At 33.2% G+C, this 17,928-nt stretch overlaps 1 protein-coding gene across 1 annotated transcript; it reads left to right on the forward strand.

The window, feature by feature from the left end:
• Positions 1-1,129: 1,129 nt before the first annotated feature.
• Positions 1,130-5,233, forward strand: LOC139871684 (uncharacterized). Its single transcript, XM_071859411.1, has 3 exons — positions 1,130-1,198; positions 1,838-3,030; positions 3,448-5,233. The coding sequence occupies exons 1-3, from the start codon at positions 1,169-1,171 to the stop codon at positions 4,670-4,672; spliced, it is 2,448 nt and encodes an 815-aa protein (XP_071715512.1). The 5' UTR covers positions 1,130-1,168; the 3' UTR covers positions 4,673-5,233.
• The last annotated feature ends 12,695 nt before the right edge of the window (positions 5,234-17,928 follow it).

A 17,928-nucleotide genomic window follows, 5' to 3' on the forward strand; every position in this document is an offset into this window, starting at 1 on the left:
TTATTTGATCAAAAGTAAGTCTTTTTATCGTCGTTGTTGGTGGTGGTCAAGCAATTGTCTCCTTGTTTGTGGTTTACTGAAGTTTTGATGATAAAAAATCAAGCTTTTTGAAGTTTGTAAATGGGGTTTGGGGAGTCATGAAGTTTGAGGATTGAATTTGATCTATAAGCTATAAATTAAATTAATCTCTTGAAAATTGTTATCTAATTATCTTAAAAATCGAGTCTTTTGAGTGGTGGTGATTACCTGTTTGTGATTCGGGTTGGATCCTACTGATACTTTTTGCTAAAATTTTGATAAGAACACTATTATTTTTATTCTTTTTACGGTTATTAGGTAGTTATTTGATCAAAAGTAAGTCTTTTTATCGTTGTTGTTGGTGGTGGTCAAGCAATTGTCTCTTTGTTTGTGGTTCAAAGGGATTTACTGAAGTTTTGATGATAAAAAATCAAGCCTTTTTTAAGTTTGTAAATGGGGTTTGGGGAGTCATGAAGTTTGAGGTTTGAATTCGATCTAAAAACTATAAATTGAATTAATCTATTTTAAATTGTTATCTACTTATCTTAAAAATCGAGTCTTTTGGGTGGTGAATACTTGTTTGTGGTTGGGATTGGATCCTACTGATACTCTTTGCTAAAATTTCGATACAAACACAGTTTTTTTAATTCTTTTTATGATTATTATTTATTAGGTAGTTATTTGATCAAAATTAAGTCTTTTTATCGTCGTTGTTGGTGGTGGTCAAGCAATTATCTCCTTGTTTGTGGTTCAAAGTGATTTACTGAAGTTTTGATGATAAAAATCAAGCTTTTTGAAGTTTGTAAATGGGGTTTGGGGAGTCATGAAGTTTGAGGATTGAATTTGATCTATAAATTAAATTAATCTCTTAAAAATTGTTATCTAATTATCTTAAAAATCTACTCTTTTGAGTAGTGGTGATTACTTGTTTGTGATTCGGGTTGGATCCTACTGATACTTTTTGCTAAAATTTTGATACGAACACTATTATTTTTATTCTTTTTACTGTTATTAGGTAGTTATTTGATCAAAAGTAAGTCTTTTTATCGTTGTTGTTGGTGGTGGTCAAGCAATTGTCTCTTTGTTTGTGGTTCAAAGGGATTTACTGAAGTTTTGATGATAAAAAATCAAGCCTTTTTTAAGTTTGCAAATGGGGTTTGGGGGAGTCACGAAGTTTGAGGTTTGAATTCGATCTATAAACTATACATACATTAATCTATTTAAAATAGTATTCTTATTATCTTAAAAATCGAGTTTTTTGGGCGGTGAGTTACTTTTTTGTGATTCGGGGTTGGATCCTATTGATACTGGTTCAAAGGGGCTGACTAAAATGTTGATAAAAATAAAGCCTTTTTTATATAAAAAAATAAAAATAAAAAAATTTGTAAATCGGGTTGATAGAATTTTGATTATTTTAAAAGTTTTGTGTGATAATTAGGTAATAGTCTGATCGGAATTAAGTCTTTATGTGGTGGTTGTTGGTGGTGGTCAAAAAGTTTTGTGTGATTATTACTTTACTTTTAATAAAAACCTTTTAAGTTGAGTTGGGGCAGTGATGAAGTTTGAGCCATGAAGTTGTGCAACTTAATAAGTAGTAGTATTAATTAAGCAGCTTTAGGATAACATAATATAAATAAAATAAAAACTAGTATGTCTGGGTGGTGAGTTATGTGCTAATTATTGTTATTATATGTTCATCATCTGAACAAGGAAATATTGATGTAGTGCTGGTTTTAACACACTGAATGATTTGATTCTGACTGTTACATGATTAAAAGTGAGTGTGTGAATTAATAGTTATCAACTTGTTGTTTGTTAGATGGAGCAGCATGATGAGCAGCAGCAGCAGGGGGTGGTTTGTATGGGTTCATCATCATCATCATCATCACCACCACCATGTGAAAAGTTGCCTCCTTTATTATTTTCCCAAAAGTATCCATGGTTTATTGTTCAGAATCTCGAAGAGGATGGAATTGATACAGAATTCTTGTCTACACTAGACGACCCGCCGTTGGTTAAATATCAGTGTCAAATCCCCGAGCTTTATGGAAGACGTGTGCGAGGTTGTTTCCATGGCTGGTTGATTCTATCAAACCATCCAGATAATGTTATGTGGTCTCTTTGGAACCCAGTGAGTTTGAAGCTTGTACGTTTTCCCCCTCTGATTTTGAAAGATGGAGATGGTAAATCTATAGATGAATGTTTGTTGACTGGTCCTCCTGAAGATCCTGATTCAGTCCTTTTGTTAAGGAGATGTGATGCACCTACATTTGTCTTTTGCCGGTTATTAAATTGTAAAAAAAAGAAGAGGATGAGATGGACTGAAATGTCATATGCTAAACAGCTCAAGAGAATGACACATGACGGTCAATTTCTACGTAGCCTAACTTGTTGCAATGATAAAATATACGCTGTAATTTCCGATTGTTTTATCGGTCATGTGCTCATACAAGTTGATATTGTACCAGTAAAGGGCAAAGGAGGAGAAGTTATTATTCAACTTGTGATGTTTGGGGCTTGTCCTGTTTCCGAATCTACCCGTGGTAGATACGATTCTTTTATTAAAGGATATGGTACCGAATTGTTTTGCGTTAACGTTTGTTATCTTTGGAACACCAAGAAAATTGTTGATGTGTCTTTGTTTCGATTGGACACTAGTAGCATAAAGTCGGAAGATTTGGAATGCCTCAAGAAATGGGACGTGAGTGGTATCATAGTGGAAGAAGTCGATTTTGATGAGTTTGAAGACTTAGACATTACCCGACTTATGTGGGAAGAAATGAATGACTTGAAAGATGGTATCTTTTTTGCGGATCTTGGCCGTGATGGCTCCATATATTATAACCCGGCAGTTGGCTTCGAGTTAGGGGGTGGCGGTGGTTATATACACATCCGTGACAGAATGGACGAAATAGTACACTTGTACCATGTCAGAGATAGAACCATCATCCCGTCTCCTATGCCTTCGCGAGTCGTCTCAACAACCCATGTGTCCATGTGGGAAGGAACAAGGTAATTAATTACTGTATATTATTTTACTTGATTTTCCTTATGCTCATCTATCTATATATATTTTTATTATTATTATTATTATTATTATTATTATTATTATTATTATTATATTATTATTATTATTATTAATTATTAATTATTAATTATTATTAATTATTATTATTAACTAGCTTAAGAACCCGCAAAATTTGCTGGTTTACGTCATTATGTTATATTAAGACCGTCTTCAATCGTGATAATAGAAACATATGAGTTAAACATGATTTCATATTAAATCGTAAATGTATACGGAAAAATATACATACTAATTAATCATTGAACAGTGGATGTAGTTTACTGTTATAAATCATTGAACCCATTTTTGCAATTGCAATTGCAATGATGATGAAAGATAATAATACTTGATCGATCATGTAGGCTAGAAGAGGATGATGTGGAAGCTAAATGCACAACTACTTTCAAACAAGAAAAGGATGCGAGAGTAGTAACATTAGACGAGGTTTTGGAGCATAACGGATCACGCTTGCTCAATATTCCGTTTGATGTGTTGCGGATGATTATCATGGAACAATGTGTGGGTGTGGAGTACCTGAACTTGCGTGCTACATGCAAATTATGTCGTCTAGCTGCACCTCCGATACGTTGGAGCAACGAGTCATCATTAAGAAGACTGCATAATTATTTGTTAAACTCACCCTGGCTGATGGTTTTAGATGAACATCGAGGGATTGTCAGTTTTACGGATCCGGTGTCGGGTGATAACTACTTTATGAAGAAGAATTCAGATGTGCTATTATCGATTCTGGAAAACCGTATATATTGTTCGAGGTATGGTTGGTTGTTGTTTGAGAGCAGAAAATTCGAATGTCCGTTGTTTTTCAACCCCTTTACAAAAGATGTTTGCAAGCTTCCGAAATCACCCGGTAACATACGAAGCTTATGCTTCTCAGCACCACCTAATTCCTCTAATAATTGTATAGTTGCTGGATTTGCATATGATGGACAATGGATGTTCATCTACTCGGTAGTAGGAGGAGGAGGAGGAGGAGCTTGGGAACCGTCATTCTGGCGTATCGTCCGTATTGGTGATTCTTATGATTGTAAATATTCTTTAACATTTATTGGGCGAGATGTTTACGCATTGGGTAAAGATGGAGAAGTCATCTTATTTAAGAATTTGGGTGAAGGACAGGTTCGAAAAACTATTTTAGCGAAAGCACCACCACCACCGATAAGTAGTAGTAGCAGCAGCAGCAACGCACAATATTTCTTGATGAATTGTGATGATGAACATCTTTTACTTGTCATAGTGGGTGATGAGTTTGGAGAAGTTGAAGTATTTAAACGAAACGATGATGAGGATAAATGGGAGAAAATAGATGGTATAGGGAAGCACACAATATATGTTGGTGGTACGATATATGTTGGTGGTGGTACGACATCTGTTTGCGTTGATGCCAAGACGCCTGAAATGGAGAACAAGATCTACTTCCCACAGCTCGTGTGGTACTCACTTGAAACACACACGTATCACACATCATCATCCGATGGAGGAAAAATCATGAAAAAATGTTTAGGGGGTTTCTTGGGAGCCAAATCTCATATCAACTTTCATGCTTGGATACAACCAAGTTGGTGTTAATTTGGTACCGCCATCGTATGTGGTTCAACTTGTGCTATGGCTTCACTGTAACATCATTGTTTTCACCTCAGGAAAAGCAATAATTCCCAGATGTAGAAATAAACCAAGTTGGTGTTAATTTGGCACCGCCATCGTATGTGGTTCAACTTGTGCTTTTGCTTCACTGTAACATTATTGTTTTCACCTCATGAAAGGCAATCATTCCCAGATGTAGAAATAAACCTAGTTGGTGTTGATTTGGCACCGCCATTGTAGTATGTGGTTCAACTTGTGCTGTGGCTTCACTGTAACATCATTGTCTTCACCTCAGGGAAAGGCGCCTTTGAGCAATAAGAAAGCCCATGGCATCAAAATTTATTTACTTTTAGATTTTTTTTTATAGGTTAAATAATTCCCAGCTGTTAGAAATAATGGAGGGATAAAACATTTTGCTGTGTTCATGTAAACCATCTCCATCTGATGTCATGCGTGTGTTAGTAGTTTTAAGTGTTTGCTTTTAGTTAATTTATGTTGTATGATTTTAATTAGAATTTCTATCTAAGTTTTGGGGATTTTGTTTAAGTTTTTCCTTGTAGAATTTGGATGTTAACTTTCTTATTTTGCTATTAGATTAAAAAAAAAGGGAAATTCTTCAAAATACAATTTTTTTTAAGGGCTTCAAACAAAATACATTTTTTTTAAAAAATTGTCTTTTTACACGGTAGACGGGATTTCCGTCTACCACTTTTATCTGTCGTCTACTACCATTTTTACAAACTAGTCGATGGTGAGATAAAGGTGGTAGACAAAATTTACAAAGTAGTCGACCGTCTACTGCCTTGTTTCTGTCTACTGCCTTGTTGTTGCTGTCTATTGCCTTGTAGACACTAACAAGGCAGTAGACAGCAACAACAAGGCAGTAGACAGTCGACTACTTTGTAAATGTCTGTCTACTGCTTTGTTCTCACTGTCTACTAACCCTGCCAATTTTTACACATACACAACCAAACATGCTTTACAGTATTGTACTGTACAACACTGTAAAGCATATTTGATTGTGTATGTGTAAAAAGTGGTTGTGTACATATCATCACTCATTCTGTAGTCTTGTCCCAAGATGTTATGGCCAAATGGAATCACCAAAGTAGGAACAGGAACAGCAGGCCCGCAGCCCAAGTTCAAGTGCAATGTAGCCCAAGCTCGTACATTGCTTATTTTAAGTGTTATACCCAAATTAACCCTTATATACTAAATGTGGTGAGAATATTTGTAGTTTAAGTTAAATTAATTAATTAATTAATATTAATATTCATATTAATATTAATATTAATTAATACTAATACTTATATACTAAAAGTGGTGGTGATTTCCGTCGTTTCAGTTATATCGGATCGTCGTTTTGAATTTGCGTTCACATTACAAACGGTCGCTCAACTTCGAGTATATATTTACACAATGGCCTCTCAAGTTTACACTTTTTCATGAGTAAAAAGTGCAAATAAATAATTTTATTAAAATAAAAGAAACTAATTCCACCCGAATTTATAACGGGCCCTATCTTCTAACTCGGTGCGAGTTAAATTTTTTCGAGACCACCGTTCAACTCGAAAAAAATCTTACGAACCCAACGGGAATAACTATACGCGAAACGGACACTTTTCAAAAAATGCTAAACACCTCGGGCCATCTTCAATTCATTTCTTTCTGTTCACCGCGAGTCAAATTTTTCCGACAGCACCATTACACTCGAAAAATTTTATTGAACAAAACAAAACTAACTACGTTCGAAACGGATACTTTTTAAAAAACGCTTAACACAACGACATCTAAAACGGCGCTTAACACATGGGTCGTATTCTCCTCTGTAAATACACAACACTACGTTAAATATGAATACGCAGGCCGAAAGCCCCCGCCACAACGCGCGGGCCTGTCCGGACTAGTTGATTACTAAATGTGGTGAGAATATGTGTAGTTTAAGTTAAATCGGATTGTAGTTTTGAGTTTGCGTTCACATTACAAACGGTCCCTCAACTTCGGCTATATTTACACAACGACCCCTCAAGTTTACACTTTCTCAGGGGTTAAAAGTGTAAATATACAATTTTATTAAAATAAAAGAAACTAATTCCACCTTAATTTATAACGGGCCATATCTTCTCGCTCGGTGCGAGTTAAATTTTTTTGAGACCACCATTCAATTACGAAAAATCTTACGAACCCAACGGGACTAACTATACGCGAAACGGACAATTTTTAAAAAAACGCTAAACACAACGACAACCCGTATCTTCCCGCTCGCCACGAGTTAAATTCTTTCGACGGCAGTGTCAGACTCAAAATAATTTTATGAACAAAACGAAACTAACCACGTTCGAAACGGACACTTTTTAAAAAACGCTAAACACAACGACAACCCGTATCTTTCTGCTCGCCGCGAGTTAAATTTTTCCGACAGCACCGTTACACCCGAAAAAATTTATTGAACAAAACAAAACTAACTACGTTTGAAACGAATACTTTTTAAAAAACGCTTAACACAACGACATCTAAAACGGCGCTTAACACATGAGCCGTGTTCCCCTTTGTAAATACACACCGCTACGTTAAATATGAATACGCAGTCCAAAAGCCCCTGCCGCAACGCGCGGGCCGGTCCGGACCAGTTATATATCTAAATTTATACAGAGTTTATCTAAGATTTAGCCCAATATGAATATAAGCTTAACCCAACAAAATAATGCATCTTGTCAAACCAAATAGAACAAAGGAGTAGTAGTTAGCTGTTGAATTCGGAAAGCGAGAATTGGTATACTCAGTATTTAGCTAGATCGCCAAGCTTTAGGGGTGGTTAGAATGTTAAACAATTAACATACTATAATTCAAATTAGACCGGCCCGGCCCATTTGACCCACACAAGTAGTACCTTGTGTTGTCACCCACTTAAACAACTCATTTTTTTTATTTTTTTTTATTTTTGACATCAGTTTGGGATCACCCAGGAGGACTTAACCACCTACGCGTTAATCTCTCGTAGTTGCATAACCCGTCCCCAACTACTGTCCTGGGGGAAACCCGGATCAATACGAGGGCATGGCCGGTAAAACCCCCCTCCCCGCTGCCCCGCACTAAGCGAAAGACGACCTGGGTGGATACTTCAGGTCATGGATAATATTGAGTGCAATGTTACAGGCCACCGGAGTCGAACTTCTGACCTCTCGTTAAGAGAGTCAGGCAGGTAGCTAAACAACTCATTTAGCTACCGCTGGTAGAGCACTTAAATTTATATTACTGAATATATGGAAAGATAACATGGCAAAGATATGCCCAAATTCTTTAGCTATGTAAGATATCCCCGAATTATCTAGCTACTTTATAGTCTAAAGACATGTGATTTCACAGGTTTTATAAAATCAACCTTATAAAAAAGATACAGTCATTAAGTTTGGTATATTATATTTATATATATACTAATCCATAGTACATATGTATTAGTTAATAGGAAATTATAAGCAAGATAGTAGAGTTTCACATAACTAAAAGTAGTTCAAATTGTGAAAATATCTTCTTCCAAACCACATAGGTTATAAATGGGTCAAAATTGACACTAAATTACATTTGGTCAGTAGTTCCCAATATACTCTGTATATTGCTAAATTCATTTTTGCGATATCCATGAATCAAATAGTTGTCCATTTGTAACAAACTAAAATTCATACCAAGGCCTGAAAGAAAATAATCATACTTATACGAAATATAATATACACTAATGTGAATGAAAACAAACAAACTTTCAATTAGTGCTTATTAGTGCTTACATTTTAGTTCTTTTATATAACAAAGGAAGGCCTCAAGTAATGATGTACAATACATTTATATAAACCGACTATACAGTAGTAGTAGTACTTTTGAAAGAATCCCCAATTACCCATCTATTAACAGAGATAAGAAAGAACTTGTATATTGATTGTGTTATTGTGTGTCTAATACAGATACAAGATGGATGTATATATAGAATATACATTTACATAATATAACCCTACACTTCAACTATCTTGTCTAGTACTCCCCCGCAAGCTAAGGGCGGGAAACGACCTGCAGCTTGGATCGTAGATTCTCAAATCTTTGTGACAGAAGTGGTTTCGTAAATTTATCAGCAATTTGATCATTAGTAGATATGAACTGGACTGCAAGTTTCTTCGCAACTACCTTTTCTCGAACAAAGTGAAAATCAACTTCAACATGCTTTGTGCGTGCATGAAAGACAGGATTTGCTGATAAGTAGGTGGCACCAAGATTGTCACACCATAGGGTAGGCATTGTGGCCATGGGAACTCGAAGTTCTTGTAGAAGGGATTCGAGCCAAGTAATTTCAGTAACTGTATCTGCTAATGCTTTGTATTCGGATTCAGTGGATGACCTAGATACAGTCTTTTGTTTTCTAGCAGACCATGATATCAGATTCGAGCCCAAATATATGGCATATCCCCCGGTGGATTGACGGTCATCTGGGCAACCAGCCCAATCCGCATCCGAAAAAGCATTGAGAAACGAGGAATGAGCATCAGTGTGTGCATGTAAAAGAAATTCATAATTGTGTTGTATCAGAAGGCCATAGTCAACAGTTCCTTTAAGATATCGAAGAATTCGTTTAACAGCGGACCAGTGATTGATAGTAGGAGAGTGCATAAACTGACAGACTTTATTGACTGCAAAGGTAATGTCTGGGCGAGAAAGGGTGACATATTGTAAAGTGAAATGACCCGTCCTAATCCATCCGGACGAAGTCCATATCGATTACAAACGATTCACAAAAGTTGATTACATCGCGAGGTAATTGACCTCTATATGATAAATTTTACAAACATTGCATTCGTTTTTAAAAGACAAACTTTCGTTACATCGACAGTTGACAGGCATGTAAAGCATTTCATAATATATCCAAATATAATTGACTTAATAATAATCTTGATGAACTCAACGACTCGAATGCAACATCTTTTGAAATATGTCATGAATGACTCCAAGTAATATCTCTAATATGAGCAAATGCACAGCGGAAGATTTCTTTCGTACCTGAGAATAAACATGCTTTAAAGTGTCAACCCAAAGGTTGGTGAGTTCATTAGTTTATCATAAAAAATCATTTCATAATTTTAATAGACCACAAGATTTCATACTTCCATTTCTCATAATCATACGTCCCATGCATAGAGACAAAAATATCATTCATATGGATTGAACACCTGGTAACCGACATTAACAATATGCATATAAGAATATCCCAATCATTCCGGGATCCTCCTTCGGACATGATACAAATTTCGAAGTACTAAAGCATCCGGTACTTTGGATGGGGCTTGTTGGGCCCGATAGATCTATCTTTAGAGTTCGCGTCAATTAGGGTGTCTGTTCCCTAATTCTTAGATTACCAGACTATATAAAAAGGGGCATATTCGATTAGATAATCCAACCATAGAATGTAGTTTCGATCACTTGTGTCCATTTCGTAAAACATTTATAAAATCAGAGCATGTATTCTCAGTCCCAAAATATATATTGCAAAAGCATTTAAAAAGGGAGCAAATGAAACTCACGCATATAAATATTGTAAAACAGTTAATAAAGCATTTGCATGTATTCTCAGTCCCAAAAAATATATATTGCGAAAGCATTTAAAAAGGGAATAATGAAACTCACCTAATGTATTTTGTAGTAAAAATACATAGAACGACATTGAACAAGTATAGGGTTGGCCTCGGATTCACGAACCTATATCATTTGTATATTCATTAATATACATAGTTGTAATCGAACAATATACATAATTATTATTTATATACTTTTCATATTAATAATATATATGTTTCATATATCTATTTTGTTATATAAAATATTACTTTTCGTTATGTTATATGTATTAAATAGAGTTTTATATAACTTAATAGTTATTTGATAAGATAAAATTAATTAAACTTTGTATTATTTTATAATAATAATAATAATAGAAAATATACTTAATAATATTTGCAATTATAATCATATTATTATTAATAAAAGTTAATAATGATAATAATTATAATGTTAAAAATAATACTAATAATGATATTAATAATAAAAATAATAAAATAACCATAATTCACATCATAATAATAATAATAATAATAATAATAATAATAATAGTAATAATAATAATAATAATAATAATAATAATAATAATAATAATAATAATAATAATAATAATAATAATAATAATAATAATAATAATAATATTTATATTTTATACCTAATAAGAAAACACATTTTGTTGGTAGATCCCAATTTAGATCGAGACTAGCAGAGCCAAACGCAGAGAAAGAAAATCGTCATCATACAATTCAATCAACAATTTGCCTTCATCATCAACCGATCCATCAAACAGAAATCATCGATGAATAGCAGATCGTTGATTCATCATCATCCTTGTTCGAGGTCATCTTCAATCTTCGTCTCCATCGTTGATCATCAACCTTCATCCATCGATCAAATAATCGGTTCCTTAATTGATGAGATGGGTAATTGGTTTGTTATATTTTCCTAAAGTCTCTAATTTTTTTTTTTTATAATTTCTGTATATTTAAATGGTAACACAATAGTAGTAATAAATGATGTGATTGGTGTTTTGATGATGGTAATCGAAAAAAAATGAAATTAATCGACATAGTTGCATTTGTATGGGTCTGATCAAAACAATATAGGAACAGGCGACAGTGGTTATGAATTTCTAGGTTTGAATACTTAGCGAGAGAAAACAAAATATATAAAGCAAGTTTTAACAGTTCTTGATATTGTGGTTATGTGAAAATAGTTTTGCAGGTGATGATTCCGATGGTTATTATGGGTTTTATAATCTAATACAAGTACCGATCTAATAACTTCTTGAGGAACATCTGGAAGGTAATTTGATAATAAAAGACTTAGAATTTGAATAATACTTGAGGTCTTGTTGATTTTTACCTGATTGATATTCACCAAGGATTATAGTTAGCAGCCTATTCTGGCTGTAGGTAGAGAATAGGAGCAGCAGCAACTTTTAGTTTATTGATAGGTTGTGGTGGTGTTCTCACCCTGGACAGAAACAGGTATATGATGTATTTGTGGTGTTTATATGCAACACAGGAAACGTAAGTAGCAGTAAAACAGATTGATCCAAACAGGGCCTGCAGTGTAACAACTTGTGTTGGTGTCGATCAACAGAAAGTAAACTGCAGTAGTTGTAGTAGATGGTGGTAGTGGCGTTCTTTGATAATTGATCCCAGTTGCAAAAACAAAACTACATAAGGTGGTGGAAGGTGTTGAATGAGAAGGTGTGGGTTTACGGTTCATTTTCATCATCTTTGGTAATCATCATAGAGTAGATGTAGTATTAACAATTGAGCTTGTTTAACATCACAATATGAGTATGAAATACCGGTTCTTTAGATGACTTGAACAACTAGTATATTATAGAGTAGTTGGCATATGCGTTGTAAGTTTTTAAGACTATGAATAGCCTGGGTCATTTTAGTTGAAATCGTGGCAGAAGCAAAAAAAAAAATTGAAATCTTTAGAATTTCCTTTCATATTCATTGCATATCACATTTCTAAATCATGTTATTTTACCTCATGTGATTGCATAATAATGTATTTGTGAGTTTGGGAGTGATTGTGATTCAACAGGTTATATGGTGAAGAAGAGGACCAAACGTGAACCAAGGAGATTCAAGGTGGGTTTGGTGATGAAAAGTGGTGTGTAGGGTGGTTCAAACGGATATGGTGGTTCGATGGGTAACTAAAGGTGGTGGTCTCAAGGATGCTCTTCTGAAGCAGTACAGAAGCTGCTACGGTATAGCTAGAGTTGCTTGGTGGGTGTTTGGTTGATGTAGTTCTCGGCCAAAGTGAGTCGAATAGGAGTAAGGAAGTAGAAAGATTCGATTAGTAAGTGCTAAAGTAGTGTTGTGTTGTGGAAACTCTTGCAACGTAAATGATATATAGAAAATTAGTGGATGTCTATTTCTTGTCTACCTCTTTGTATACAAATTGCAGAAGAATAGAAATAATTTGTAATTATTGATGGTGTGTGGGGTTTGAAGAAAATTAAAAAGCAGATAGTAAATTTGTATGCTTGTGGTTGTTTGAAGTTAATAATTCAAGGTTGCATGTATCATGAATATATAATATGATATAATCATATTATATTAAAGAGATAAAAGAATGTGCACATTTATTTAGTAGCCATTATTATTATACCGACGGTTTTAATTTTTATTATATTATGAATTGCTTAACAATTTAAAGTTGAGTCTAAAGGATACAAACTATTAGGGTATATATATTATGGATTCACTGATTAAATTCCATAGAATAAACAAGTATATAGACTACTTGACTAATGGGTTTCTTAAAAGTTGAGTGAGTTGATGAGTGTTATGCATATTTGGGTGGTATATATATATAATATAAGATATTTGTAGTATGATAAGATTAAACAAAACAAACACAATTATATAATAAATCATATCATTAATTTCAAACGTGTTTACAGTTTAACACATAGATATTTATCTATAACACCAAATGCATATAATGGTTTGTTAATATATTTAAAATTATAATTATTTATATATATAAATATATAATTATATATATATATATACATATCTATTTACAATTAATCGTTCGTGAATCGTCGAGAACAGTCAAAGGTCAAACGGTTTCATGTATGCAGTTCATAAATTTTGAGACTCAATAATACAGACTTTGCTTATCGTGTCGAGTTCATATTTAGATTTAAGTTTAAATTTGGTCGAAAATTCCCGGGTCATCACAGTACCTACCCGTTAAAGAAATTTCGTCCCGAAATTTGAGTGAGGTGGTCATGGTTAACAATAAAATGTTTTCATGACGAATATGAGTTGTTAAATAAAGTTTTATCATTATTGATTAATATAGATAAAACGATTCGATCCTGTGAAGCGTACTAGTGAAGCTATCACAAAAGAGTGAAATGAATAAATGAAGTTTCGTTTTAACTTATGACGTTGCCTTGGTTGAATTCCGGAATTCAAGGGATTTAAAGAAAATCTTCTAAATCTAAAAGATTTGATTCTTCGGGATTTATGGAAATTAAGATCTCTATAATTAAATACGGTGATCTACTTTGATTACTGATGTGCTGGATCGTAACCTTTATTTATGAACGGATTTGAGTTGTTTTGTTACACGAATTGATTTATTGTATATGTGGTATTTTGTTGAATTCAGGTTGATTTCACACATATATAGGCAACTAGTCCTATTCATGTAGTTTAGTTTGTTGGTAAATCCGATTCGTTCCACAGGGAGATGGAGTGTTTAATAGTTTTTAATAGTCTTTGATGTCAACTTAATTAAAGGGGGTTTTGGATTAGGAATTTATAATATAACAGTAACAGAAAATAACTTAACTAATTTACTTCATAAATAAAATTACAAGATTACAATAAATAACTTAAAAAGGAACTAAATGAAATTATGCTAATTATGATGCATTAATTATATTACTAGATGGTAATTAGTAAAATAGTAATTTTTAATAAAACTATATGTTTAGAATTTTGTTTTGAGTAATTATAATATAAACTTATTTAAATTAACTAAATGACAAGTTTTAATTATATTAATATAAATTATTAGGAATAGTAATTTAACTAATTACAAACTAATTATAAGTTATAAACTTTTAATTAACACTAATTATAAGGTTAAAACATGTATTAAGGTATTTTATAATAACTAATATTAATTATATAGTAATAACCTAAATATAAATAATTAAATAATTAAAACCCTAATTTTACCCTAACTGGTACTGTAGCCGCGTTATTACCTTACGCGTATCGCGTATTTATACGCGTATCGCGTATAATTTAAAACCTACGCGAATTGTGTGATTCTGATCGTACAGTTTGATTTACAGGCATACGCGTTTCGTGTAGACCATACACGATTCGCGTATGACTTATACGATGTGACAAACAGTCTGGTACGAATTTTAAGTATTTTTATGAAATTTTTTATATTTTATAATAATAATTCGTAAATAATAATAATAATACGTTTACAAGAAATAATAATGGGATAAATGGGAGTGTTTACTTAAATGTGTCACCCCTAGGTCCATGGATTGTTTTGAGTTTACGCCCTATTTAAAATGTTTTAGTAATAAACTTTATATTTTTCTTTCGAATAAATATAAGGTTAAGACTAACTAAATAAAATCTAATTTTCATCGGATTCTTTTTAGATAGCTACTATTCCTTAAGTATTTAAATTGAGACCTAGCCTAGTTTTGACTTTCGCCAATACCCAAATCGTAACGGTTTCCCTTTTTACAATTTCACTGTCATATAATTATTGATATTACCCAAACCACCGAAGTTTATTTCTAAATTGGTGTTAATAACTTATCCATAAATTCGTCTAGATCATTTTTAATGTTGAAGCTTAATTTATGTAAATAAAAACAACTTTCGTTATTTAAATTTAATAAATTAAGTGGCAAGGGTTAAATACCTAATTACATAACAATGGTTCTTTTAACTAGGCTCAATATTAAAAATACTAAAGTTACATTTTTAACTTTTACAAATGGTAACAATCCATTTCACTAGGGGCTCTACATTTAAGCAAACACTAGGGAAATTTAGCTATTCATTACACTAGGGTAAACATAAAAATATAGATATGCAAACATAATAACAACGCTAATTTTAACAGAGTAAACTTACTAAAATATCTTCACTTTCATTAACTTCAAACGGTAGGAAAATTACAATAATAACACCCCTTTCACGCGTACAAATACACCCTTAATCACGAACAATACCCCCTAAATATTTGAAACTAATTTTACAGAGTAATAAAATGACAGTAGTATTTATGTATAGTAATTGATATGTATAAACTTGTGTTGTATTCTCCTCCTCTTTTATGTTGATAGTACTCCGTATTTATCATTGAACTTGAAGTAGTAGTTGAGTCAAAAAGCTCCACTTACTGTAGCACTTAGACAAAAGAATTGTTTTAAAAACATAAAAGTAGCCGCCCCCTTCTGGAAACTGGAACAGTAATCTGGCCTAACATTACGCGTTTCGTGTATGGCTACACGATTCGCGTATGACCAAAAGGCTACACGTTTCGTGTAGTGTTACACGATTCGTGTAAGACCAATCGACAGTTTTCTTCATTTTTTCCTTTTTGTTTATTCTTTGTTGATCCCTTATTGATATATACCATTTTGGACGACTTGTGTAACCTTTTTCTTCAGTCTTCTTTGTTCTTGAATTCGGATAAACGTTTTTTTTCGATATATATTTGATTTAAACTCATCGTTTTATCGTCGAATCTTCAAATAGCAAGCTCTTGTCTACTTTTGTCGTTTTTCTCGTGAAATGCGCATTGAATGTCTTTGTAGATGGTAAAAACCTATGAAATATAAGTGATATTGCGTCGAATAATATGTATGTTTAGAGCAATATCAAAATACCCCACACTAGAATGTTGCTTGTCCTCAAGCAATTACATCTTTGAACAGAATCGGAACATTACATATTTTTCCTTATTGAACATTAAGATCACACAACACACACTACACGAAATGAAACACACGCTATATGGAATAGTTTTGCACACTACACAATTTTTATTGAATCACACGCACACCACACGAAACGAAATTCTGACAACAGAAACAAACATGAAACTCGTGATTAGGGTTTAAAAATTTGGATCCTTAGGGAAAATTGGACCTTGTGAAAACGTTTTATGATTTTATAAAATGTCATGCTAGTTTTTACACTAGACACGTTTTCCGGTTTTAACCTCAAATTCCGGTTGAGGGTAACTGAAAACCGAAGTCTCAGTCGGCGATTAGCAAGCTATTCGCCCCCATGATTGTAGTATCATGGAACTTGAAGCCGAATGTCCAAAAAATGGTTTTACACAAATATAATTCATAAAATAGCATAAGTTTTTAGAACAAAATTATATCGTGTCCAAATATCATCGGTGAACCATGAGTTTGCACACCTCAATTTGTTATGGCATATGTATGTTGACCGCGGTCAAACATAGATGCGGTTAATCTTTACGGAGATCATCCATCTGGGGATTAGATTCATTAGTCTTAAAAGCTAATTTGCATTGTGCCCCCCCCATTGTACGAGACATATCCTTCTCATGGTTAGGATAAGTCTGACCACCAAAAACCCTGTTTGATGCTGAGGTTAGGTGGATTTCCAGCCGATTTTAGGGATGACTTTTCAAGATTTTTCGTCAACCTACAGCTGTTCTGGACTACATCTTCTAACATAAGTTAGCAAGTGTGTCAATTTGGAAGACTTTACTTCCTTACGGGATGGACTTGATTCATCCTCTATTACTCGTGATAATGGAATATTCAGGTTTATACGTTCCAAAGCAATGATATCTGCAATAACTTCATAGAAACATGTGATATATGGTTCTCAACATAAGGTTTTATAAATTCTTGTTATACTTGGTTTTCTTTTATAGGTTTTAAACAAATAAACTTATGCGTTTTTAATGTATTGAGACAACAATTTCGGTTTTTGACACCTGATCTTTAATTGCTCGTAGTTACCTTAAAAATTTATTTGTTATATTTGTTTAAAGATTTTCAAATTTTCATAAAAACCAATAACTTATAAGTTCTCGAGAATTTATATATTCCCACCCCACACTTAAGATTATGTAATGCCCTCATTACATAAAATCAGATAATAATGTATAAATTTGAGAGGACAAATAGTGTGAAGTATTTGGAACTTCCTTTGTTAACCCATTTGGATTTTCAAATTGTTTTACCTATGATTTTATCCAACGTTTGTATCACAATGTAATTTGATGTTTCGTTTCGTCTAATTGCATTTTCTTCTGTACCTGTCAAAACCATGTAAAAGCACACAAAACATGGGGTTGTACATCAATCGTACAAAACAATTTTACCCCACACTACTTTCTTGCTAATATATAATAAAACATAAGAAACATAAAAGTATTAAAACACACAATACAATAATGTTATTACACACCATAAAAATAAAAATGTTTAAAACAATAGAACTAGTCAAATGGGCTCAAAAATGGTCCTCCTCGTTCGCCCTCCTCCTGTTGCTGTCGCTGCCGTTGCTCGTTTAGGCGTTGTTCCTCGTAGAAATGCCTATATGCATCCTGACTCGCGGCTATGGCGGCGTTAT

This window comes from Rutidosis leptorrhynchoides, chromosome 10 (assembly GCF_046630445.1).
Source record: "Rutidosis leptorrhynchoides isolate AG116_Rl617_1_P2 chromosome 10, CSIRO_AGI_Rlap_v1, whole genome shotgun sequence".
Classification (NCBI taxonomy): Eukaryota; Viridiplantae; Streptophyta; class Magnoliopsida; order Asterales; family Asteraceae; genus Rutidosis; species Rutidosis leptorrhynchoides.

Excerpts from the sequence above, each read along its gene's own strand:
- LOC139871684 (XM_071859411.1), top strand. The coding sequence starts at position 1,169 with ATGGGGTTTGGGGGAGTCACGAAGTTTGAG. Across the intron at positions 1,199-1,837 it reads GGGGAGTCACGAAGTTTGAG|ATGGAGCAGCATGATGAGCA; the intron begins GTTTGAATTCGA and ends GTTGTTTGTTAG. Across the intron at positions 3,031-3,447 it reads TCCATGTGGGAAGGAACAAG|GCTAGAAGAGGATGATGTGG; the intron begins GTAATTAATTAC and ends TCGATCATGTAG.